The sequence below is a fragment of the Delphinus delphis genome, chromosome 12, assembly GCF_949987515.2.
Source record: "Delphinus delphis chromosome 12, mDelDel1.2, whole genome shotgun sequence".
Classification (NCBI taxonomy): domain Eukaryota; kingdom Metazoa; phylum Chordata; class Mammalia; order Artiodactyla; family Delphinidae; genus Delphinus; species Delphinus delphis.
In genome coordinates, this window is record NC_082694.2 from 45,042,110 (window position 1) to 45,068,915 (window position 26,806).

Sequence of the window (26,806 nt, forward strand, 5' to 3'; positions counted from 1 at the left end):
TGTACCAAATAGAATAACTGGTAGAATTACCCATACCAAACTCTGCCAAAAAGCAAAGGTTGAGTTAGTGCTAGAAATAATTTAAATAAAATAGAAATCAGTTTAGGAAATATTTTGATATTCTGTGTACTCATGCCTTTCAATTAAAAGTGTGTGTGTGTGGCTTCCCTGGTGGCGCAGTGGTTGAGAGTCCACCTGCCGATGCAGGGGACACAGGTTCGTGCCCCGGTCCGGGAAGATCCCACATGCCGCGGGGCAGCTGGGCCCATGAGCCGTGGCTGCTGAGCCTGCGCGTCCGGAGCCTGTGCTCTGCGGTGGGAGAGGCCACAGCAGTGAGAGGCCCGCGTACAGAAAAAAAAAAAAAAAAATGTGTGTGTGTGTGTGTATCTTGTACTGGGAGAAAGGTTTTTAGTTTTTACACTCTTAATTGTATATAGAAGTGTTCAAAGTTTTAGAATAAGGAGGAGAATTCAAGGTTATAGGAGAATGTTAACCTTAAATTGAAATTTTAATTATAGTAATAGTGATAATGTGATTACATTGATCACTGATCAATGTGTATGATCTCATGCTCAATATCCTTATGAAGTTACTATTATCCTAATTTTACAGATGAGGAAACTGAACTCTAGAGAGGTTAAGTAATTTACCCAAAGTCACACAGCCTCTATGTGGTGAAGCCCAAATTCCAGCCCCAGTTTGATTCTAGAGCCATGGCTAGAAACAATCTAACATAGAAATATGTCTCATATCCATCACTCATTGGAGACCACACTTAAATTTTTGGTGTATTTTATTACCTTTTTTCATTTTCCCATTTACGTAAGTTGTCATTTTTGAGGTTATTGATAACAGAAAAAGCAAATGTGAGGGCCTGTATGATGATTCTGAAATCGTCTACATTCTAAGGACTATGTTTTTATTTGAAGAAGGTAGTTTATCCTGGTTTATCCTGACTTTTTACTGGTGGACTTAAAGAATCATGCCTGATGAGAAGAGCTTTTACTGCAGTTATTTGAAAGACGTCTGTAGTCTTCTCCCTTCTCTCAAGACTTCTGGGACATGTGTTGGCTGCCTCTCTGACGTCTGTTTCTGATAAGTGAGTTTTAGTCTCTAACAACTCCTGGGAATTTTGTCGGCAGAGACCGGGTGAGATCATTTTGCTTTCCGCTGAGTTTCCTTTCTCTGTTTTTTTGGACTGTTCTGATGAGCATGACCCTGGAGCATTCAGTAATACCTCTGTTCTCTTAGGAACTGTTGGCCTACTCCCTGGTTTTATCTCTGTCTGCACAAAAACTCCATGTCGCTGGAAAGGAAAACAAAGTTGACATTAACCAGGGCACACAAGTTGCTGGAAGATGCAGCTGTGACCTGAGTTCATGTATTAGCTCAAGTCCTGATTGAAGCAGGCATTTATTTCTCTGCCTCTTCATTGGCTGTCACCTTAGTTCGAAACTGAAGACGGAAGCATAATAATTATTGGTGAACCATTTAAACCAATTATGAACAAGGGTGCACCAGAAAATGAACAGGAAGGGAAAAACAGAAAGTCAAAGGAGCGGCATCTCATTATCTCCCATTCTCAATTTTTCTGTCATTTGAATTGTATGAGACTATTCATATCCAATTTCATTTCTTGCTCTGCAGGTTGCTATGGATACGATAGAAACTGCAGTTCATAGACCTAAGGATTTATGATTGCATCATAAACGTCTATTACTTCCAACAACTAATAGTTGTTGTGAAATGTTATTATTATTAGCTATGGTGAAATATGAAAACAAACATCTGTAGTTGGGAAAAAATCCAGCAATTGACTATTACATTACTGTTCAATTTATAAAACTTATATGCATCCCCCTGCCACACACATACATAAGCATATCAAAAACTTTAGCAGGTTGCTTTGATATTATCTTAAGTGAATGATTTTAATAATTTGAACCAAATTCCAAAGACTGATCCAAAATTATGACATAATTCTTTAGTTTTGACTATGACATGTGATTAAGATTTTATCCTCCTAATAACCATGTTAGTTTGTTTAAATCAACTTTGAGAAATATGATTATGACTTGAAAGGCTTAGAGTTCTACCATAAATCTATCCCATCATAAAGTATTAAGTAATTGATTCTAAATACTGACTTACCTTTCCCCGGATAGGCTCACTGGGTGTTTTCCTGGCATCATATTGATGTGAAAAAGAGATGCGTTCTATAAAATTCTTTTGGAGTTCTGCTGATGCATCAGGAGAGGCAAGTGGAACTAAGGGGAGAAAAGAGATTTTGTGAAGTCAGGATAAAAGATTTGTATATGGAAATGTAATCAGTATTTATAATATTTTTGCTTTATCAAAAATGTTAACGAAACGAAATTCTTTTAAGTATGAAAGGTTACCTAAACACATCTAAATAATACAATAATAGATTCATCATTCTTTCTCCATGAAAAGAACCAAATCAAAACAACCAAATTAGCCCCACAGGTGGAATTGCTAGTAATTTTAAAAACTAATAATAATGTAATAATGGCTTTTAAAAGTCAACTGTTAGATCTGCTTCTTGCACATATGCCAACCAAAGTGTTAGGAAAAGCATAAGTACAATTTATTTGTCAACTTATTTTTACTACTGAAAGGCTTTGAGAAATTTATGCGTAAGGTGCTCCCTGCTAGCACTGACAAATGAACTGGAAGATTCCAGGGCTACTGCACTTGAACACACAATTCTTTTCATTTCCCATTGACAAAGGCTCTGAAAATTTGTGAGAGTATTAAATTCTTTAAAAATCGCTTTTAAATAATCCTCCAATCTGTGTAATAGCTATATAGGGGTTCATTATATTGGTTTCTCTATGTTTAAAATTTTTAAAAATTTTAAAAACTCACTTTAGTTTTGCTTTTAGCACACTACGTTATGTAAGGAGTCAGAGTAACACCCAGTTTAGTGACATAAAATTCTGTCAAGGAAAAAATTAAAAATTTCTCCCTTTTATAGAAAAATATGTACATAAGATAATATGTACACCTACCATATCTATGGAGTGATAACAAGAAACTGATAACAGTGGTTGTTGCAGGGGGAGAGAATTAGCTGGCTGGAGGACAGAGGTGGAGAAGAGTGGATTCACTTTCACTCTTTTCCCTATTGTACCATTTGAATTTTGTACTGTATGCCTGTATTAACTATTAAAAAATAAAATTTAAATTGGAAAAACCATGACTTTAAAATTAGGGAGAATATATAAGAGGAAAAATATGTTAGTAAATTCACATTTATTAAGCATTCATGAATTTAATTCAATATTCAGACATTGATATAAACTAATTTTACTAGCTAGAATGATTATTCCAATATTTATACATTACATAATGTGAGATGGCAGTCTTTTCTAGCTAGCAGGGAAAAATGCTAATTGATAACATTTCCTTGATTTCTAATTGAGATCAGATACTCAAAACTCATTTTCTACTTAATCATTACCTTTCTTTTAGGATTTGCTAGCACACAAAAGAGAGCAGGTGCCAAAGATTTAACATAAATTTGTGGACAACTATTACGTTGAGAAATTCTAACCATAAGTTATATTTTTCCACCAAATCAGAAACGACTATCAGTTTTGGGGTGAACGCCATGGTCTGGCTCACAGAGTGTTAGTGTTTCCAGGAACATAGTCTGATAACTCTGAATAAAATGAGGCAGGTCTAAATTTAGGCATTAATCAGGTGGGGTTAATGGAGTATCCAAAGCATGGGCTTTGGGATAAGATAGACGGGCTTTGGGATAAGATAGACGTGCTTTCAAATTCCAGCTCTACTGCATTTCCTAGTTGTGTCACTTTGGACAAATCACTTAACTTCAATGAGATTCAATTTCTTCTCCCTAAAATGGAAATAATAATAATTTGCTTTCAGAGCTGTGAGGATTAAAGACAGTGTTTATAAAGTCTCTAGAATGCTAGGTCAAATTAGAAAGGGACTTCTAAGTTAGGCAAGGGGCAAGCTCTTTTGCATCCTGACAAAAGGGAAACCATGGAAGAGGAGAAGCATGAATGTGATGAACTATCAAAATGCTGGGAGAAAACCAAAGGGTTTAGTAAACTGCTATGAAGGGTTGGTGGCAGCTTGGGCTGGAGGGTAGGGAGATCAGATGTAGACAGTAGAGAATAGGTTGGGAGAGCTTTTAAAATCTGCTCTTGACTTTCTCCCACATTGCTTTGGGAAGATCACTGTTTGCCTCAGGGTGGCAGAAACTGGCAGCAACTGTCTAGCCATGTGTTTGGAGCAGCACAGAAATCCCTCCAGGGTAAGGAGCTGATGAAAATGGATGCATGCAGCCCCTTGGGCATTTCCTTCTCCAGCACTCCCAGAGCAATTGTCAGTGCTGGTGGATTAAAAACATCAAGAGATTGCCTTCTCTCTGTGATGCCTCTTTTTAGGAGTTTAAAGGGGAAAGGAGTGGAGCCCTGAGTAGAGGATTGGTCTCAAATAGGGACAACAAATGGAGATGGTCAAAACTGGTTTTGTCAGGCCTGACCCTCTCCAGCCTGACCTTCATCTTCTTTCCTTAAATTCATTGAGAGGTACACAAGCCAGACCCTGGTCTTTAGCCTTTGCCCACACAGGGCTGATAATTCCCCTTGGGGAATATGACCTAAGATAAACTAGAGAGACACTGTTAAAGAAAGACAATAAGATTTAAAACGTACACTATGTGAAGCAAAATTATTAGAACCTATGTACCAAGAATAAAATAAGCATAACAAATATACTCAAAGGTACAGGAGGTATTCTTAATATAAAGCAAGAATAAGAGGTCATAAAAAAGAATCATGTAAAATATTAGAAATAAAAATATAATAGTTGAAGTAGAAATGGTGAGATAAAAATAAGAGTTATGAACTAGAAAATCAGACTGAGAAGCTTTCCCAGAAGGAATCTGGAAAGGAGAAAGAAATAAAGATAGAAAAGCTAAGAGACATTGATAAAGATAGAAAAGCTAAGAGACATAGAAATACCAACACTAGAATCCAGGAAACCTAGAAGAAGAAACAGAGAAAAGGAAATGTTTAAAGAAATAAAGATGATAAATACATAAGAATTAAAGAAAGCCCAAAGACCTCAGATTGAAAGGGCTCACAGATTACCAAACAGGTAGCAGGGCCAGGAGTAAGATGAGGCAGGTGAAGTTCATGCGATGCAAAATGTAAGGAGGCACTTGCACGATCCTGGGAGTGAGTGCCTCCTTACAGTTTGCACCCTAGACCTCTCACTTGACTCACTCTCCTCCCAGTCCTGTGTGGTAGATAAGAAATGACTCACATGTAAGACACTTTATAGAGAAATTTAAGGTCATCTGAGACAAAGAAAAAATTCTAAATGTTTCAAAGAGGAGAGGTAGATTACTTACAAAGGAGTAAGAAGCAGATTTATATCAAATTTGACAACATCGGACACATAATAACTTATTAATATTTTTTAAATATTAAAGGGAAAAAACCTTTAAGCCTGGAATTTTAATATTTTAATATCCAACCAAACTGTCATTTAACCATGAAGCCAAAATTTAAAAATATTGGGAGGCAAAGAAGGCCTCAGAATATTTCCCCATAAACAGACCACTTCAAAAAATTTCTAGAGGAAGAACTGAAATAAGAATAGAAATAAATCAAGGAGGGTGCCTAAGGTATATGGAAGAAAATAACAAAACGTTTTGCCTCCTTAAAAAGACAATGACTAAAGAGCAGAAAAATAAGTATTACACCTATAATAACTCAGAACTAAAATTCTACTGTTTAACATATTAATGGAGATTCTGGTGAATATTATAAAAAATGAAAAAAGTAGTATAATGATTGCAAAGGAAGAGAAAAAGCTGTCATTATTTGTAGGTAATATAATTACCTGAATAGAAAAACCACTAGAATCAATAATGAGAATAGGGCTTCCCTGGTGGCGCAGTGGTTGGGAGTCCGCCTGCTGATGCAGGGGACGCGGGTTCGTGCCCCAGTCCGGGAGGATCCCACGTGCCGCGGGGGTGGCTGTGCCCGTGGGCCATGGCCGCTGAGACTGCGCGTCCGGAGCCTGTTGCTCTGCAGCGGGAGAGGCCACAGGGTGAGAGGCCCGCGTACCACAAAAAAAAAAAAAAAAAAAAAAAAAAAAAATGAGAATAAGGGTATAGCAAGGCAAGCAGATAAGTGTACAAAAATCAAAAGCATTTTGCTATAATAAAAATAACCTACTAGAAAACAAAAGGAAAAATAAGATACAGTCCCTGTAGGAATAAAACTATACAGTATAAAGTTTCTAGAAAGTAAGACCTCACAAGATCTCTATAGAGAAAATTTTTTAACTCAAAGACAAAAATTGAGCTGAATAGACTTTCCATTCCCTTAGATAGGATGGGATAGTATGTTACTGTAAAGGTGACAGTTTTTCCTAAATTAATCTATAATGTCAACACAACCCAATCAAAGTTCTAGCTGGATATTTTGAGAAATGTCATAAATTCCAAAATTGAAATGGAAAAATAAAGGTCCATAAATAGAGAGCTTAACTGTGAAAAGGAAGAGCAAAGAATGAGGAATTTCCCTATCAGATATTAAGACAAGCTAAAAATCTATATCATTAAAACATTTTAGTAATGATCCAAGGACTGAAAATTAACCTAAGGAATGTAACAGAGTTCAGAGACAGACTTATTCATATAGGGAACCCTAACATACAATTAAGGAGGTCTCCCAAGTTAATGACAGAAGTGTAGATTGTTTAGTAGATGGTATCCAGAAAACTTGTTCACTGCATGGAGAAAAATGGAATAGGTTCCCTATTTAATACTGCACATAAAGCTGAGCTATAGAGTTAAATACATAATTATGGAAGGTAAAATGATAAAACCAAGAGAAGAAAATGTAGGAGAATATTTTTGTGACCTAAGGGTAGGAAAACTCATCATAAACACCCAATGCACAAACCATAGGTGAAAACTTAATAAACTTGATTACATCAAAATTTATTTCTGTACACCATGAGCAAAGTTAACAGAGATGATAGGTTGGGAAAAAATATTTGTAGCATGAAAACTAAAAGGGATAGGACATCAGTGGGAATGGCAGAGTAAAAACCTCCAAAAAAACTGCTTCTCCATAAAAGCAATGAGAACATTGGCAAAAATAATCAAAATCAACTTTTTCAGAACTTTGGAAATTAACCAAAGGCTTGCAACAATCTGAGAAGCATTTATTCAAGAAAAATGGCTTAATCTCTGTAATAAAAGCAGGCCTTTGGCCCAGTTTTCATGCCCCTGTCCCCACCTTGTCATAAGCCTTGGAAACTAACAGCCCTGAATTTATGGTGAAAATCAGCAAGAAGCTTAGCAGCCACTGAAAAGAACCACTGGCTTTGGAACTTCCCACAAACCTGAACTCAAAGAATTGTTATTTAACCTGGCTGGCAGTTCTTTGGAAACTCCATTCCTAGGGCTTGTCTTTATAGACAATGACTCAGCCTCTCTTAGTGTAAATAGCCTTTCCCCTAAAGGCATTTGTCAAAAACAATCAAGGGCAATTTTTTAACAGGGCAGCTGCCATTAATGGCAATAATAGTTGGGGCAAACAATCAGCTGACCCAAACTAGAAACTTTTATGCCTCCTACCTGCGTAGAATCCAATGCCAGCAATTTCCCACACAGGAACCTGTCCTTGGACAACACAGGTCATATCCAGCTACTATAAGGAAAACTTAAAAGTATGATGAATTAAATTCTCTCACTTTGTCTTAGTGAGAGAAATGCATAGAGCAAAATCTCTATCATCATTAAAAGCCCTCTGTAATGATAACAAAAATGCCTCGCCATAAACTAGATTTAATACAAATAGTATATTGCATATTTTTCATATAGGGTAACAAAGATTGGTCACAGGGTAACTTTTTTTCAAAACAAATACTTTAATACCTTACTAATATTCAAAACCAGTATTCTACCAACCAACACATTTCTTCTAAAATAAATATTCAGTAAGTCTTTTAATTTTGGGAAGGTTTGGGATTAAATGTAGAGATGATAAAGCAAATACATTTAAATCTATAATTTGTTATGTAATATGTCAGAAGAAAATTTGATCTGATAGTTTTCTAGTGTTGACAGTTTTAGGGAAATATGATTAAGTTTATAAAGAGTATTAAAATGTTTGACATATATGTATTTACTATATTTATAGGTTTAATTTATTAGATTTACAAGAATTTTTTAATTGGGGAAGGTTTTTTTTAAAATTTTATTTTATTAAAAAAATTTTTTTTTAATGTATTAGGGTCTCATTAGCTCTTATTATAAGAATTTTTTAATTGTTTGGGAAGGTTTTGATGGTCAAAGTTCTACATTTTCCTTGTTAGGTATTTAAAGTGTTAAGAGGAAAACAGAATATAATTAAATCACCAAATGCAGTTTAAAATATTAATGGAATTTAATTGACTATGTTTGTAAATAAGTCATTGTTAAGGAGTATTTCATTTGTTCAAGCTGAGTTAAACACCAAAGAACAAGTGAAACTTACTATTCTAATATTATACAATATTTAAAAATTAAGGGCTTAAAGAAATATTTTTAAATTTATAATGTTAAAACTAGAATATTAATTTAACCATAAATAAGTATCTCTTTCTGTATGCAAAGACCCCCATAGAACATAAAAAATCTTCTACTGAAACAAGTTACCTTCAAAGGATTAACAACTGGACTGCTTTCAGACCTGACATAACAATAGAATCCAGATGACAATGGAATAATACCTTCCTAGTGTAAAAGCTAAGTAACTATGAATATAGAATTCTGTACCCAGCTATACTTTCATCTATTAGTGAGGGCAATTTAAAGACCTTTTCAGACAAAGAAAAATGAAGAGTTGGCCATTCCTAAACTCTCATGGAAAGGACTACTTAAAGACATTGAAGTAAGGTGTTACATTGGTGACCCCAGAGAATCAGGCCTCCCAGTATTTGCATCCTTGTACAGTCCCCTTGTGAATGTGCACTGGCCTTGTGATTAGCTTCAACCAATAGGATGTGGCAGAAGCAATACTATGCCAGTTCCATCTACCCTGCTGGAGAAACCACACGCAGAGACCAAATGGAGAAGGTCAGGCCCAATCATTCCAGTGTCCCAGCCGAGTTCAGTTCCCAGACGACCTACCAACTAAATTCGGTCGCTCAAGTGCTCACCAGCAAGAATGGCCAAAGAACTGCCCACCTGAGCTCAGCCCAGACTACAGAATCATGAGCAAATAAAATGATTGTTGTTTTAAGCAACTAAATGTTGGACTGACTTCTTATGCAGATAACAAACAGAAAGACTTAAGAAGGAAGTCAATTAAATCAATTAAAATGAATCATCTTTTATATAGTGATCTAGAACCTCCCAGAATCTTGAAAATAATAACTTAAAAAAATATCTTCATGGGGACCAATAAAGGGGCAAGAAAGGTAATCTAAACTATTATAGAAAGAAGTTCCTTACCCAGACATTATACCTATTAAAAGTAAACATAACTACCATGTTCATTTATGCAAATATATGTGATTTTTAAAGAAGCCCACAATAGTGAAGATCATCTAAGTGGGAAAACATCAAAGAAGATATTCAAGTTCTTAGTGGTTACTCAAGAATTCAAATCGGACCCAAAATAATTACTTAAAAGAAGCCTTGTTAGATGAGGCTTACAAAAAGTAAGCCAAAGTCTATGAAGAATGTTTGAAATTCACTCTCTGTTTCTTGGAAACTTCTAATTAAAATAGGAATTTTCCAAACAAGGATACACCAAACAAGTTGGTGTCTAGCCATCTATATTTTATCAACAAAGCCAGCATTTATTCAAACACACAACTTGTTCCTCATATTGATGCGGATTTAGCAGCTTTTGTTTTGAGAAATTTTCTTAACTTTGCATTTGTATCTACTTAAAAAACATTTATCAGTATTATTTTTCTATTAGAAACCCCATTCTTCTAAGTAGTATTTATTTTCATCTTACATAAACGGATTATTAATGTAAAAATAACAGTACAGATTTTCACAATACAGTGAAAAAGAGAAACTTGAATACAACTGTAGCAAGAAATCATTGTTATGTTATACCTTGATGCAAAAGAAGCAACACAAACTAAAACCTATTTTAGAAAAATATTTTTAGCACCGTATCTGAATTCACAATTTTAAAGAATGTTAAAATATCAAGTAATTGATAAACAGCCAAAGTTTTATTTAAGTATGAAACACCTCCCTTACCAATTAGATCAGCTTTTCCAATTTATAAAGTTTTATTATATAAAACCCAAAGTGAACACTCATTCTTACAGGGACTCAGATATGATGGAGCATAGCCGTTTGTTGAACTGACCATGGATGGCAGCCAGGAAATTGTGTGGTGGTACAAGACATAAAGGGCACTTTCATTATCAGTACAAGATGACATTGCTGAAATGCCAAAAACCAGGCGTAATTAAGTGGGCTGATGGAACAGAATGACTATGAGATGACTTTTGCTATTAATGCATGTTTATATACACATTTTCTGTCTATATGCATATATGTATACACACACATATATATATACATTAAAAATCTGGCATATACAGACTAGTTTATATACTAGTTATAGTTTAAATGTTACATAAAATATTTTCTTTTAAATATCATTCTCATCTAGTACCCAAACACCATCTAAAATATAAATAAATTGCAGGTTTATATTGTGGTGTGTATATTAGTTAAAATTACATTATGACTTTAATCTGTTGAATAATATGTAATTATCATTAAACTAATCAATAAATATTTGTTGAGTCTGAGCATAGTGGTAGGACCTGGAATATAATAATGATTTTGGCAATGAGAAATACCAGTAAAAGAACAGACACAGAGAGAGAGAGGAAGAAGATAGTACAATGATAGTAAAGAAATTAAAAGGGCTTAAAGCCTTAAGGAAAAAAGAGAACTAAATGCGAGCAGAGATATTAACAAATTTGGAAGCTGGAAAGCAGATGGATAAGTGGCAATTGAGTTGAGTAGAGTCCAGTAAACTGGAAGCTAAGGGCTTGCGGAGGAGGGGGGGTGAAAATCAAGCCAATTCATGCCACAGCCTTCCAGTGAGGCTCGGGAATTGGAGGCATCAGACGCTTCTGAGGCAGGGAGCATGGGAAGTGGTACAAGTCGAAGCTGTAAACTGAAGATTGTTTGAGAGACTCCCAGATTTTCTGTCCTCCACTCCAGGCAGAGGCTTGGAGGATTCCTCTAAGGGAAAATTGACAGACCTACAGACACTGATTATGGTTGTTCCCTTATGAAATGACCGGGCCCTGCCTGATCATCCTAGAACAAAGCCTATCTCTCTGTCTCATCTTCCACCACATCCCTTATTTGAACTAGAGAAGAAACAACTGCTCCTTATGAGAAAGTACTGAGACCTGACTGGTTAGTTAACAAAAAAGTCAGTTAAGGCAAAGAATCATAGAAAATTATGTAAACCATACTTATTTTCCTTTAACCAGTTCATTCACCAAAATTTTATTGGCGTGCAAAGGCATTTTCTTTGAGGAAGTACCTGTTGGTTGGAATTCCACTTTATATTTCTTGCACAAACCCCACGCCTAATGTGTCCTTTTCATTTTCCGTTTCTTTAACACAGAATGGAAACTTAAGGATGCATTTGAAGGAAAATGAGTACAGCGTGTTTCAAGATTTAAAAAATTCCCTCTAGCTCTTCTTTTATAGTTATTTTACCCATGCTTAATTAGCATTTTTAAAGTTAGTGATTAACCTTTTAGCAAGTCTTTGCAAAGTATTCAACTTTGAATGTTTTATAGAAACAACTGCTTTTTTTCTTACTCAGATTTTAATTTATAATATGTAATTAAGTTATAGAAATACAGTAACAAGTACACAGGCATAAATTGGTTCTGAAACAAGCATGACTTTCAGAAAGTATTCTCTACCTCCTTGGTCTGAGTTATGTGCCCCTTCTCTAAATCCCCATGCCAAGCTATCAGGAGCAATAGGAGGCTTAGGTAGATTTGGCAGGTCAAATAGGACCATGTAGGCCATGGCAAAGAATTTGAAATTTACTCTACAAACAGTGAGAAGTAGCTAAAGCCTCCAAAGGGGAAGAGTGATGTCCTTCATGTTTTTAAAAGATCTGTCTGACGATGGTGTGGAAAACATTATGGAGGAGGAAGAAAGGAAGCAGGGCAGTAGTGGCTTCACTACATTCGTAAGATAATTTGGGATAGAATTTGGAGATAGATGTGTCAAGATGGATTGGCTGTAGAGGGTAGGGAGTTTTAGAATGACTTCTAGGTATCAAAACTTGAGCATCTGGGGGAATAGAAATGACATTAATTGAGATGGGGGGATAGGTTTGGATGGGCGAAATGAAATGTTCTATTCTAGCCATGTTAAGCTTGAAAAGGAGATTAGTTATCCAAGAAGAGATGTTAAGTAGTTGGTTGGATATCAGGCTTGAAGCTCAGGAAAGAAGCCAGGGCTGGAGAGAGAAATTGGTACTTGTATTAACTCCTTTGACTTCAGCCTTAATCTTCTATTCCGTGTTTCATCTATTTTGGGTAGTCTCTCTTGAGGACTCATATGTTAAATAGTGATATTAGCACCCTTCTCCTCTTCTACTTCCCATCTTCTGTCAACTGTATATTTATTTTTCTTCTTAAAGCTGATAACATAATTCTGATCTGTAACCATATTTAAATTTTCCATATTGTGTCTATAGAATAACGCTAAAAGTTAACTACTAAGTAGCACTTACAATACAATTACGTGAATTTTGTTCACTTAAGAGCCAAATGTTGTGCTAGGACTATATTTCTTTCTCAGTGGGTCCAATGCCCAGTGCCACTTGGGGAAGAAAAAGGTTCTAGTGTACACGTCAAATAAATCCTCTTTTCTAGGTTAAAAATGATTTCCCCTGAGACCTTTGAAGACATTAACTCCACTGTGCTCTTCCATCCGTGTTGCTTGATTCCATATACTTATTCCTTAGGTGGTGACTTAGTTTTCTTTTAATGGAAACTTCTGGAATCTTCTCTTTATAATTATTGTTTTGCAATTTCATAGTGATGTATAGTTGTGTATCTTTTTCCCTTCATACACTCAGTAGACCCTTTCAATGGCTCTTCTTTATGTTGGGAAACTATCTTCCTATTATTTTTCTAGAGGCTGTGTAGTGTACTGGCTATTTTTACAGGTACTAGAGTCAGACTAAGTTCAAACACCAATTATTTGCTGTGTAGCCTTGGGCAAATTATTTAAACTCTGTGCTTGCTTTCTCATCTGAAAAATGAGAGTATTAATAGTATTACTATACTATTATATGCCATAGGGTTGGTGTGGGAATTGAATGAGTAAACATTTAGAAAGTTCCATAAAGTACCTGGCAAATAGTATATGCTTAATAGATGTTATGTGTGGATATAATTATCTCACCTTCGTTTTTACTCTTTTCTGGAGCTCCAGAAAAGTTGGACCTCCAAGACTGATTCTCCATTTTGCTTTTATACTCTCATATTTTCTAAGGTTTTGTGTGTTGTTGTTATTTTATGTTCTGTGATATTTCCTTGATTTTATCCTCCAGACCTAAAAAAAATATAATTTGGCATAATTCTAATCTTTGGTTGTCCATTCATAAATTAAGAATAGGATAGGAGACCAGTTTGAAATACTAAAGTAACTAGTGTGGTAGTTGACATCTAGCTGAGACAATGGGCTCTAGCATTCTTAATGTTGGGAGAGGGTAGAGTGCTCATGACTGGAGCAGTTATTTAAGAAACAGACTTTCAAATAACCCTCTGATTCTCCCCTCCCCCGTTTCTGTTATGCTTTGTCTGCTGACTGAGCCTTCAGATACTTTTGTGTTTTTTTCAGGCAGAATGGCTCTTCACTGCATCTCCTTCTGTATATTCTAGGCTATTGCTTCTTTGCTCTTTTTTATCCGTCAACAGTCTTCCATTCCTTCTCAAAATCCAGAAAGCTCTTCCTTCCATTCTTTTCACCTTTATGGGTCCTTTATGGTTTGACTGCTTTGCTGTCATTCAATAGGGTCTTGGGAGGCAGGGGATTTAGATGTTTGTGCTCAGTCTACCATCTTGAATCAGAATTGGAAACTTTATTACCTTTCTAAAAGAGACACCATTGTTATAGACTATCTAATAGTTGGCCCTCCCTATTAACTACCACCCTTGAGGTAGAAATCATGTTAAATATGACCATTTTCTAATATCCTGACCTTCAATCTAGCTTCCCTTTGTATCCTTAACTAGACTGGCCAATCACAGAGGCCAGAAGGCTAAAACTGAGGGACTGTTGACGTCTAAAAGTAATCCTTCGCTGCCTACTGTCGTGTTCAGAAAATTTGATGTTTATCTCATGAACTTTTGTATGGGGTGAGAACAGAGCGGGTATTCAATAAATCCATTTTTGTTTGGACTTGATCCTGCACTTCTTTAAGACTTGCTAAAAATTCTACTCCTGCGGTAGAGATGAGTAGTACTGGGTTAAGAAACAGATACAACTTGAATAAATGTGAAAGACCTAGATTATTATAATGACATTGTCAGGTAAAACAAATTTTAGATCTCAAAATGTATGAATACTGTATAGAACAGTATTTCCTAAATTATGTTTTGTGGGATACCAGTCATGTGAGATGATCTGAAAAAAGGTAAAGTTGTCAATATTGGGAAAACATAGCATTCTTTATCCCTCTTCTTGGAAATTCATTATGCTTATGCTTAGAATAAGGGTTTTAAGAATTCTGTAGTAAAAAAAAAAACAAACCACAAAACTGTTTAACTTTATAAATTCAGTTTTTCCAAAACTTACTTGACTTCCCGTTTTTTTTGAGCAGTAGCTATAAACATCATAAAAACTAGTGCCCCTCATCAGAAAATCTACAAACAACAAATGCTGGAGAGGGTGTGGAGAAAAGGGAACCCTCTTGCACTGTTGGTGGGAATGTAAATTGATACAGCCACTATGGAGAACAGTATAGAGGTTCCTTAAAAAACTAAAATTGAATTACCATATGACCCAGCAATCCCACTACTGGGCATACACCCAGAGAAAACCATAATTCAAAAAGACACATGTACCCCAATGTTCATTGCAGCACTGTTTACAATAGCCAGGTCATGGAAGCAACCTAAATGCCCATCGACAGACGAGTGGATAAAGAAGATGTGGTAGATATATACAATGAAATATTACTCAGCCATAAAAGGGAACGAAATTGGGTCATATGTAGAGACGTGGATGGATCTAGAGACTGTCATACAGAGCGAAATAAGTCAGAAAGAGAAAAACAAATACTGTATATTAACACATATATGTGGAACGTAGAAAAATGGCACAGATGAACTGGTTTGTAGGGCAGAAATAGAGACACAGATGTAGAGAACAAACATATGGACACCAAGCGGGGAAATTGGGGTGGTGGTGGTGGTGGTGGGATGAACTGGGAGATTGGGATTGACATGTATACACTAATATGTATAAAATAGATAACTAATAATAACCTGCTGTATAAAAAAATAAATAAAATAAAATTCAAAAACAAACAACAAAAACCAGTGCCCCTCCATGCACACTTTGAAAAATACTGCTCTATAGTGTTGCCTAACAGTTACAATTTTTAAAGTTTGCTGGCAATAATGAGCAGAATGCTACTAAATTTCTGACTTGGAAGCTGGTGTTATCAATGAACATTACAATTTTTATTATGTTGTATTAAACATATTTGGAGCTAAGTTATCCACTAGGAAGGGATAAGGAACAAACTTGTCAAGGGCTGCACTTGCTGCATGTATATTTTCAACTCCTGTAGAGGACTAATTTTCCCAGGAGGTGCAAGCACGTATAGTACATCTTAATTTGATAGCAGTAACCTGAGACAGTGGAGAACTGCTAACCTTACCTATTCCATAAGAAGGCTTTTGCAACTTGCTGTATTTGACTGGAGAAACAAATGGACATGTTGGTTTTTTAAAGTCACTCCTCTGGGTGCTCTTAGTGTCATAAGGTGGTTGGAAGGGATTTTCCAGTCCTTTACCATGTGACCACCAGTCACCCTTCATGGAAAAAAAAAATGGAAACACAAAATTGGATACTGTAGGACATTTTCATTTTCATGTGTTTGATGCTCAGTAATTTGATTCAACAAGTTATTGGATTTTCTAGTACTAAAATAGAGTTCTGAAATCTAGGACTAAATATATTTTCATAAAGAAAATATGAAATATTTTATGTCATGCAAGAGTACCCACTACATACATATACATAAAACTAGAGGTTTCGCAAAACAATACTTATTCTTACTATACGCAGTGCACTTGGCTATTTTTCTATTATATTACTTTTCTATTTCATCTCATAATGCTGGTTGCAGTCCACGTTGATTTATAACTCACTAATGATTCAGTTTGAGAAACTTTGTTCTAAGCAGAAATATCTCCAGTGTTACTGAATTTCTGATAATAAAACCTGAACTAAGTATGCAGGAAATGAAGACTCTTCATTAGCACATTTGATCTCTTAGAAGTTCAGAAAGCAGTGAGGTGAATTGTTACTCAACTTAGTACTGACTAAAAAGATTTTTTTTAATCTGGTTGATAAGGTAGAAGAGAACCTTGGGAAAAAGGAACTTGACACCTCAGAGTCCTTGGATATTAGATAATGAAAGTAACCTTGGGTATGTTCCAACACCTACCTGGGGCTTTAAGTGAAGAGATCAGCCTTTTAAAAGATCAACTGTGATTGCATTGTCAGAGACTTTAAAATATGATTCAAGGTGGATAAATATGAGATTCTAATAAGTTAAATTCTGAAAATACAATTGAAGCTACATTGATATAAAAAGAAGGAGGCATCTGAAGAAGCTTGTGTGGCTACATAGGCAATTAGCTTTCAAATGAGCTTAGTTTTCAAGGAGACAGGTGTGTGTACAAGCGGTGCACAAAATCAGATTCAAAGGAGAAACACTTTAATGGAGTCAGCTTGTCAGGAGACTGTCAAGAAGCTTAGAAGAGATTCATGAAATATACCAAGCAGCAAAAATAGGGTGTTCAGTGGGAAAAAATTCTGTTGCAGCAAGAAATCAAGGAAAGGCTTAGAATTTGGAGAAGAGTACCCTGCTTAGAGCTGAAAATCAGAGCTATTCAACTTTAGGTGCTTCATTAAGGGAAGTTATCTTCAAACTGAAAAAGATGGGATGGACATGAACCAAAGAGAGCACTAAGCCCTGCACAGATGAAGACAGAGTCAGAACTCACTTTGCAACTGGAAATGAGGGCCAGTTTCCAGGCCAATGACAACCTGTAACCAGGGGTAAAAATGAATGTTTGCAGAAATCAAAGAAATGTAGGAAGTGGGGAATTTTGGAGAGTAGGAAAGATCAGCCAATGCCTCATTTTTCAGAATGGACTTAAAGGTGAATTACATCTACTTGATGTAGATCCTAGGAATTCTAGAACATATCACTACACAGATGGTGTCTTCTCACTCTCTGGCTCAAAATAGTCACGTCTTACTGTTGTCAGAGTGCCTGCTTCTTGCAGCTCTTCCCTACTCTGTGATTACCACGGTGCTTATTATGCTCCAAGGTCTAGGCCTTTTCTCACTTATTCTCATCACAATTTTATGAAGTGGGTACACCCACTGTACAGATGAGAAAACTGCTGGGAGATAAAGTAACTTCCCCAAGGTATATCACTAACAGGTAGCAGAGCCTCCTCAATTCAGTCCGTCATTTGTCTGTGCATGCCTCTGATTTCTGTGCTACATTGCTATAGGAAATCTGCTGTGGAAGGCAAAGCCAGATAAACACAAATTTATTTAAATTATTTCAAAAATAAAAATAAAGAGGCTCTAAGTAAATATCCTGAGAAATCCTCTATGACAAGGTTTTAAGGCGTACTCTTTATATCTTCTTTTGTTGATCTGAAACTTATTTTGCTAACATCCAAGTTACTGGAGAAGTGACTCTGGAGTAAGTGAACCACGATGTCTGGCAGACTTCAATTTTTTTCTTAAACAAGAGTGTAGTGCAAAAGCTACCTTAAAGCAGAGATAATTCACCTTTCAAGAAGACTGGAATTTAGAATTTTACCAAAATGGTCTCTTTGGTTTCACAAATACGTATAAAGGAAATAATGAGCAGTTTTTTCTGAAGTGTGATTGATGACTTCAAGACCCTTATAGTCGGTGAGTGTTCTGATTAGTGTTGTCAATTGGACGAATCTTCACTTCAGGAGAATGAAATGCTACAGTTCAAAAACTGTTGTGTTTATCTTTTCTATTTCTGGATAGTCTGCCCTATGCCTGAAAAGTCTGGTTCCTTCCTGGAAGAGAGTGTGTATGCACCCAGGCACATGTGCATGCCTTTTTGGTCCAAGCATTTGCTCAGAGAGATTATAAGACAAAAGGTAAAGGCAGAGGCTTATTTTTTTCCTTCACCGCACACTGAAGAGAAAGACTAAGAATAAAAATGTACTGCTCTGTGTACCATCACTTACATTGGATTGAGAGGTGCATGTGGAATTATTTATGATTAAATAAACCAAACCGGGAAAGGTCCTCTATGTTATTGCTTTGCCTAGGTTTTGGGGGTCAGACCACATCTTGAAGATTTGTAGAGGGGGTTCTGCCTACAGAAAGAGTTGTTCCCAAAACTTTGCACCCAGAGAGAGGATGAAGTCCTCCCTTCCAGGCCAAAGCCTGTCTCTTTTCCTGCTGCAGGATGACCATCACTGGGGCTCCATGGTAGGGAGGTGCCTGGTGATTCCTGATGACAAGGCTCCCTATAACCCCGGCTGCTGGAAGGCCTAAGAGCCATTGTGCTGTGGGCCCCTTAGTCACATTCGGAAACCACCGTGAGGCACTCTCTACGTTACACTTCTGTCAGCCCTTTGCCTTCAGAAATGCACCAGTAAACATTACTTACTTCCATTCTTTGGGAAACTAAGGGAGAATCCTAGGGGAAATGTAGTAAAAAGTAAGTGGGGTATCCTGGAGGGACCAGTTAAGAGAATATAAGAGGTGGTGTGCCAAGCTCTATGGCGCCCTGGCCAAGATGGCTGCTGCTGCTTGTGGCGGTGTGGTGATCTGTGGACATCAAATTACACTTTATGGATTCCTAGGGAAATCTGGACTTTTGACAACACCTTACACATAGAGTATCATATTTTTTTAATGGAGCTCAGTGGCTTTAAAAAATTTGCTGTGTTATAGCAAACACTAGAGTTACACTGTATCTATGTTCCTCTGTGTTTTGTTGTGGACCAGAAAGAACGCTGAAAAATACCTCTTTTTAAGCAATTCATAATAACAATTCACAATAACAGTTATTCCTGCACTGTGTTCTGTGGAACACTGGTTCTGCAGCATATTAATAGGTGTTATATAAAATAGGTTTCCATAGTTAAAGAAATTTGACAAATACTGAGTTAAACAAGTTTACCACAGGATTTCTGAGGAACCTTTATCTACTAATGTGAATTGTGAAGCTCTGAGAAGGGTGTATAAAAATACAGGTTTTCCAAAACATATGTGACTTCGGAACTTTATTTTATTGAGCACATTGGCAAGGACTAGTGCTCCAAAAAAATACGTTTTGGAAAATACTGACCCAGTGTAATCTTTTTTGAAATATCAATATTTACTAATATTTAAAAAGACAACCAAATTAGTTTTCATTGGAAATAACTGAGCTAAAGCTCCTTTTTACTTCTTTTAGCACCACCAATTTTATGTCCCTATGTAGAACTGTATAATTGATTATTTCACTTAAAAATCTTGTAAATAAATAAAACTGACCAACCTGGTATTCTAAAGATATTATCTTAGCAAAATACATAAGACAACAGATATATGTCAATTGAAATATTTAGGCAACTTTATTTTCTTTACTTTTATTTTAAAGCCAGTATTACTATAAGCCAGTTAATTTTTTTAAACCAAGCTAACCTTTAAAAAGAAAACTGTCATCTTAAATAAAAGAACAAAGTTTACAAATATGTGAAATGAGCATTCTTTATTACTCCTTGGGTACTTGCAAATGAGTACATTTAAGGGTTTGTTGTTGTTGTTGGCGGGGGTAGGTTTAGTTTTGTTTAAGTATGTCCATTCCCTTCACTCCACGCCCAATGTGAACACTTAGCTCTGTGATGCATCTTTGGTCTTTGTACCTCCTTGTTCAGCCCTCCTTGTTCAGCCACTGTGAACCTCTCTTACCTATCCTCTTACTTCATTTCAAACTCACTTTCACCACCTGTTTAAGGTCTTTGACTCATGGAGCTTTGAGCACTAATAAACAAAGATTCTACTGCTGCTATCACCCAGTCTTGTTGATAGAGCAAGCTACTAACACTTCTGTACATTTATTTTTTTCAAGACACCTACAAAGTAGGAACAAGAGAAAATTAGATTTATTTTTAAATTTCTTTATGTTTCATATTTCTCTTCTCAAACCAGCTTCTTTTCCTTATGGGGTTCAGGATGGGTTAAGAGTTTGGTTTAAACTTGGCCTTGAACTAGAGCTCAGGAGAGTCATTCATTAACTTTTGCAAGAATTATGAGGACTTCACTAACCTGGATTTCTGTACCACATTTATTTCCCCTAGAGGCATGTTCTATCAATATCTTTTAAATGCTCAATAATTATTTGTTTATAAAACAAAAGAGCCTTAAAACTGCCCTTGTAAGGGTTTACTACATGATATTAAAGCATATTTGACTACAGGAATTTCTGCCCCCAAAAGCTCTCATATTCACACACAGGGCCATGGTGTGCTGTTTCATGACAAGAACAGTTGATGTTATCAGTGTAAAGAGAGCTCATGAAAAGCAATCTCCATTTAAATGTTGAGTTAAATCACAACTACATCTAACCTTACATGGCAAAAGGGACTTTGCAGCTGTGATTAAGGATCTTGCTAAGGAGAGATTATCCCAGATTCTCTTCTTCTGAGGACCCCAATATAATACAAGGGTCCTTAGAAGAAGGAGGCAGGGAAGTCGGTCATAGATTTGAAGACAGTATGTTGCTGGCTTTGAAGAAGGGGCCATGAGCCAAGGCAGGCAACCTCTAGAAGGCGGAAAAGGCAAGGAAATGGATTCTTCTTTAGAGCCTCCCGGAGGAACCAGCTCTCCCAATAGACAATGAGATTGATTATGTACTTTAGAGCTTCAGAACTGTTGAGAATAAATTTGTGTTGCTTTAAGCCAGTGTTCAAGTTTGTGGTAATTTGTAACAGCAACACAGGAAATTAATACAATAAATTATACCTCAACGAACCTGATTCTAAAAAAAAGAATGGAATATATTTAATATGATAGTGAATAAAAGTGTGATTTGTCTAAACCAACAGTCCTAGATCAGAAACATGACTGTGACATTTGCTTACTATGTAATCTCAGGTATGTTAATTTACTATATTAGAGCATGTTATCATCTAAACTATTTCCAATAATACTTCCTAGAAGTTGTGCAGATTAAAGGATATAACTTATACAAAACACTTAGCTCATTCCTAGCACTTCATACAGTTTCAATAAATGGTAGCTATTTTATAGAAAGTATCTGAATTACTGAGTATCATGGGAAATTTTTATATTATTTGTCACAAATACAATATTAGAGATTTCTTCAATAACCCCTCCTACCCACAAGCACCGCTGAGTGACTATAATCTGACCCGATCTAGAAAAACAATTATTTGGATTCCTTCCCTATATATATATATAGTTTGTATGCAAAATTATCAGTGAGGATAGTTCCAGCTTACTGCTTTTAACTATTGGATTATAAAAAATATTAGTCTGAGATCTGTCACATCCTTTAAGTAGTCTGTGACAAAATTAGCCTGCAAAACACTTCTGAATCTAAATCTATATTTGTAAATAATGAACATGAATCCAACCTGATCATCTGGCTTGTTTTTGGGATCTATGTAGGGAACTGGTTCATTGTATGTTCTTACATTTGTGTTAATGAATTTAGCATAATATACATGTCCTCTCCCAACACATGGTTTTGAATGTTGAATACTTTTTCCAAGCTTTTTTTCATGTTTCGTTTCTTCTTTTTTTTCAGTTACATACAGTATACCAGCATCTTCTATTTCATGCTGTCTGAAAAACAGAATTAAATAGTATATCATTTATCCAATGAGCATTTCAGTGCTGAGTCATAATTACATAAAATTAGATTTAAATATATTTCAAGTGTCAAGACAATTTAGGCTTTATTAATAACTATTAGGGGCTGGTGCAATTAAAATTTGGGAGGGTATCCTGTCATTCGAAATTATATAAAAGATAAAGAGATTTGTGTTAATAGTGATTATTTATTACCATATACCAATGTAGTGTACAGATTCATTTGCTTGGAGTTAAGAAAGAGTAGTGATTTGATCATTCTTACAAATTATGTTTACAGTATTTATTCATGTGCCTAAGTTACATGCTAATCTTAACTCATCTTCTTTAAGAGTTAGTTACCTAGGGGCTTCCCTGGTGGCGCAGTGGTTGGGAGTCCGCCTGACAATGCAGGGCACACGGGTTCGTGCGGTCCGGGAGGATCCCACATGCCGCGGAGCGGCTGGGCCCGTGAGCCATGGCCGCTGAGCCTGCGCGTCCGGAGCCTGTGCTCCGCAACGGGAGAGGCCACGGCGGTGAGAGGCCCGCGTACCGCAAAAAAAGAGTTAGTTACCTAGTATATTTAGCTATCTGGACAAGGATAACTAATTTTAAAGGCTCCCCTGGCAAACTTATAAAAGCTACCAAAAGAGCATTATTATTTATCTTTTCAGGAAAAGACCACTGTGCAGACATCAGAATAGCTAATTCAATTTCATCATTTTTTGCTTCTAATAACTACCCTGGAAGAAAAATAAAAATTATTGAAATTTTTAAATGTTAAAAAATATTTTAAAAGGAATAGTTTATAAATTTTTTCTCCTTTTAAATAAGGAGTAACAGGAGTATTTTAAAATTTTACGTACTTGAAAAGTAAAGGAAGGTAAGAACAAAATATTTGAATTTAGATTCTTTTTACATAGAAATTTAAAAAATCAAAGCCCTGACCCATGGAAGGTGAGTGAATAAGATTCGAAATTTATAGAGAAAGTGATTAGTTCTGTTTAGCCTTGTCCATGGCCCTACCTCACTTCAGACTAAAGCAGGTCCATCTCTTCTACCCCATGTCATTTTTTTCAATTAAAAGCCTCCAGTGGCTTTCCACTGCATTTACGATAAAACACTTCCTCCTTATCGCAGTTCTGAGGCCCTGTGTGGCCCTGCTCCAGCTAATCTCTTCAACCACTCAAGCCTCTCTCCCTTCCCTTCTCCAGCCAGCCTGCCTACTGGCAGTTCCTGGAACACACCAGTCTCCTCTCCCCTCAGGGCATCTGCTCTTCCCCAGCTCCCTGAACAGCTGGTTCATTACCATTTAGGTCTCAGCTGAAGTCATCTCCTCAGAAACTTTTCCTAGATTGCCCCCTCCCCACTCCATGTATTCTCTATTTTAGTACTTTGTTCATTTCTTTCATTCTACAATTTATCATTTATGTACCTACTTTTTGTTTTTGTGTTCTAGTCAGCACTACAAATAATCCTGTACAAGCCAGTAAGTTCCATTAAAGTGACAATCGGGTTTCATTCATCATTATGTACCCAACATCCGGACAATTGTCCTGATTTTTGCAGGTAAACAGATTGGCATTATACTGTTTACACATTCCTGGTGAATCTGCTGGACTAGTTTTTCACTCTGGCTTTGCGTTAGCTGTACACACCCAAGCCTCATCCAAAACACACACGGCATTCAGTACCCTTGTATTCCAGTTCTCTGCATCCCAGCAGAAGTTGCTCTCTGCAAAGGATTTGGAAAAAATGATTACTGGTAAAGTGTAAATTACTTTGAAGGTTTTTCTGTTATCTTTCCAGAGATGAATTTATTTAAAGGCCTTAATTGATTTATCACTGTAGACTTCTGGCATCAGTTTTTTTCCATCTGCTTCTCATAGTTGTAACCCAACAATAAATTTGTACTAGAATCAGGCCTTAAGGAAAGGACCGTAGCTATTTGTTCACATACTGATGCATTCATGTGATGAAGGATTTGTGGTGTGAGTGGCTACAGATTGACTCATAAATGTGAAATGTAGGGTTCTGTAGTAATCTCTTACTAGAAGGAAAGCACAGTTAAAAATACTAATGGGCTCTGAAATAAGTCAGACCTGGGTTGGAATCCCAGCTCTGCCATTTACTATCTGAGCCTTGGTTTCCAATCCTTTGCATGATAAGGACAATAATACCTGTTGTGAGACATGTGAGAATAACATTAAATAATTCATTCTTTCAATAAATATTTATTGAGCTATGTGTCCAGTGCTGTTTGAGGCACTGAGGATAGAGGAGTAACAAAAGAAACAGAGCCTTACATTCCAGTGGGGTAAGGCAGTTGAGAAATAAAAAGTAAAATATATAGTTTGTTAGATGGTGTTAAGTACTAAGGACAAAATTAAAGCAGGGCATAGGGGAAAGAAGTGCATGTATATGGGAGGTAGGTGGCATTTTTAGATAAGGTGGAGGCTGAGTTATGAAGGTGGCAACTGAAAAAAGACAGGAAAGAGGGGAGAGAGCTAAGTGGATATCTAAGGAAGCACATTCCAGCAGAGGGACGTGTGAATGCCGAAGCTTGGAAGCAGAAGCACCTGACCTCAGGACGGTGCTTCTCCAAGCGTAGTTCCAGGAGTAGCAGCCCTGGCATCAGTTGTCAGCTTGTCAGAAATACATATTCACAGGTCCCATTCCCAACCTACTAAATAATCTCTGGGGTAGGTTCCCAGGAAACTTTTAACCAGCTCTCTAGGTGATTCTCATGTATGTTAAAATTTGAGAACCACTGTTTTAGTGACAAAAATACAGGTTTGGAAGCACATACCCCTGGCTCCACACCATAACAAGCTGTAACAAGCTGCTTGATTTAATAGTTCTCAATAGGGTACATCAGAGTCACCTGGAGGGCTTGTTAAAACTCAATTATCATGCGCTTCTTCTAGAATTTCTGATTTGGTATGTCTGTGGAGGGGAGCCCGTGAGAACTGCAGTTCAAATAAGCGCCCAGGTGATGCTGATGCTGTTCTGAGGACCACACTTTGAAAACCACTGCAGATGGCTCAGGGAGGCCTCAGTGCTGGAGGAGAGGGAGGCAAGGAGCAGACAGGGCCGAGTAAGGCAAAGGCGCACATTGTGTAGGCCCCACTGGCCGCTGTAGGAGCCTTAGCTTTTGCTCTGCAATGGCCAAGGGAGAACGTGATCTAACTTTATGTTGTAAAATGACCACTCAGAAGACTGCATTGAGGAGGCTGCAGAGGGGCGAGGGGAGCAGCGAAGACTTCTGCAGTATACAGGTAAGAGACGCTGGTCCTTGGGCCAGGGTGGTAATGACGGTGGAAGTGATGAATCGTGGTGGATTCTGGATATATTTTAAAGGTAAAGCCTACAGAATTTGCTAATAAATTACATGTGGGGTGTGAGAAGTAGTGGATGATTCAAGATGACGTCAAGAGTTTTAGGCCAAGCTGTGCATGTAAAGTGCCTGATACGTAGTAGATGCCCAGTAAACAGTGCGTTTTAAAAAGTATTATTGCGCTCAATACTCGAAATGAGAGGTAGGAAGGGGATTGGCAGAGGAAAAGCCCTGATGGCCCGAAGACTCACCCTTCGGATCTCACTTAACCCTCCAAGTAGGAAAACATTTTTCGGAAGGGGAAATAGAAAAACAAACCCCAGCACTTACTGCTGCCTTTCCTCCTTTCCCTCCATGGGCTCCTACGGCCTGCCACGAGGCAATGAGGAGCCTCACGAGAAGACCAGGGGAGTAAGCCCTGACAAGAAAGGGGCGCGCGGAGAACCGCGGCAGTGACTTGTGCGTTGCTAAGCGACAGCGGACTGGGCACTAGGCCTCGGAAAGCGTCTTTGGGGGGGGGGGGGCAGGATCCGGAGCGCGCAGGCGCAGTAACCCGGTCGGGTCCACAGCGAGCGCGCGCGGCTGGCGGGGCGTGGGTGGCAGACAGGGTCTATTTGCCGGACCCGCCCAAGGCTCTACACCCTGCGTTTGAACTTGTGCTTCCCGTATCCGGCCGGGCGGGGTATTTATCAGGGCCCACTGGATCCTTCGGGATCAGCAAGGGGCGATTCCAGAGCCTCCTCCGCGGCCTTGGCTCTGGTGCTGGGGGCTGAGCTGCTCACATCGCTGCCTCGCCAGCCCTCCAGAGCCCCGCAGGGCGCCGCCCCGGCTTAGCCCACGTCTGCCGGAGCTGGCTCCAGAAGGGCGGGCAGGCAGGAGAGAAACTTGTTTTCCCGTGAACCATTAAATACTGTGCAAGTCATCATTTGCTGCTCCTGGGCTGCTTAGTCTTTGCATGAGAAAGGTTGGCTGTCGCTGTTCTCCACGATTTCTGACACATCCTCTTTCCCCAGCCTGGGAGCAAGCCTTAAAATAAAACAAGGGAACGCTCATCTCCTACAAATGAGGCTCCCTGCGGTGTGTGCATCTGCTCCAGCCCGAGCGGGGTTCAGAGTTGGGTAGAGGGGACTGAAGGCTGTGGCAGCAGGTTGGAGCTTGTACGTGGAGCACTTCTCCAAAAAGAGCAAGCTCCTGGGAAAAGCAGATGAGGACTTGCGTCCACCTTCTGGCCCTGGAATTTCTTACCTCATTTCACCATTGCTTCCCAATTTCCACTG

The 26,806-nt window shown here is 37.6% G+C and overlaps 1 protein-coding gene across 1 annotated transcript; it reads right to left on the bottom strand.

Moving 5' to 3' along the window:
- Window positions 1-819: 819 nt before the first annotated feature.
- CIMIP6 (ciliary microtubule inner protein 6) lies at window positions 820-25,885 on the bottom strand. The gene is made up of 5 exons (XM_060027578.1): window positions 25,860-25,885; window positions 21,976-22,186; window positions 15,975-16,128; window positions 2,152-2,267; window positions 820-1,306 (listed from the first exon to the last, which is right to left on the bottom strand). The coding sequence occupies exons 1-5, from the start codon at window positions 25,883-25,885 to the stop codon at window positions 938-940; spliced, it is 876 nt and encodes a 291-aa protein (XP_059883561.1). The 3' UTR covers window positions 820-937.
- Window positions 25,886-26,806: the final 921 nt, after the last annotated feature.

Excerpts from the sequence above, each read along its gene's own strand:
- CIMIP6 (XM_060027578.1), bottom strand. The coding sequence starts at position 25,885 with ATGGAGGGAAAGGAGGAAAGGCAGCA. Across the intron at positions 16,129-21,975 it reads AAAACAAGCCAGATGATCAG|GGTGACTGGTGGTCACATGG; the intron begins GTTGGATTCATG and ends TTTTCCATGAAG. Across the intron at positions 2,268-15,974 it reads AAAGCCTTCTTATGGAATAG|TTCCACTTGCCTCTCCTGAT; the intron begins GTAAGGTTAGCA and ends TTCTCCCCTTAG.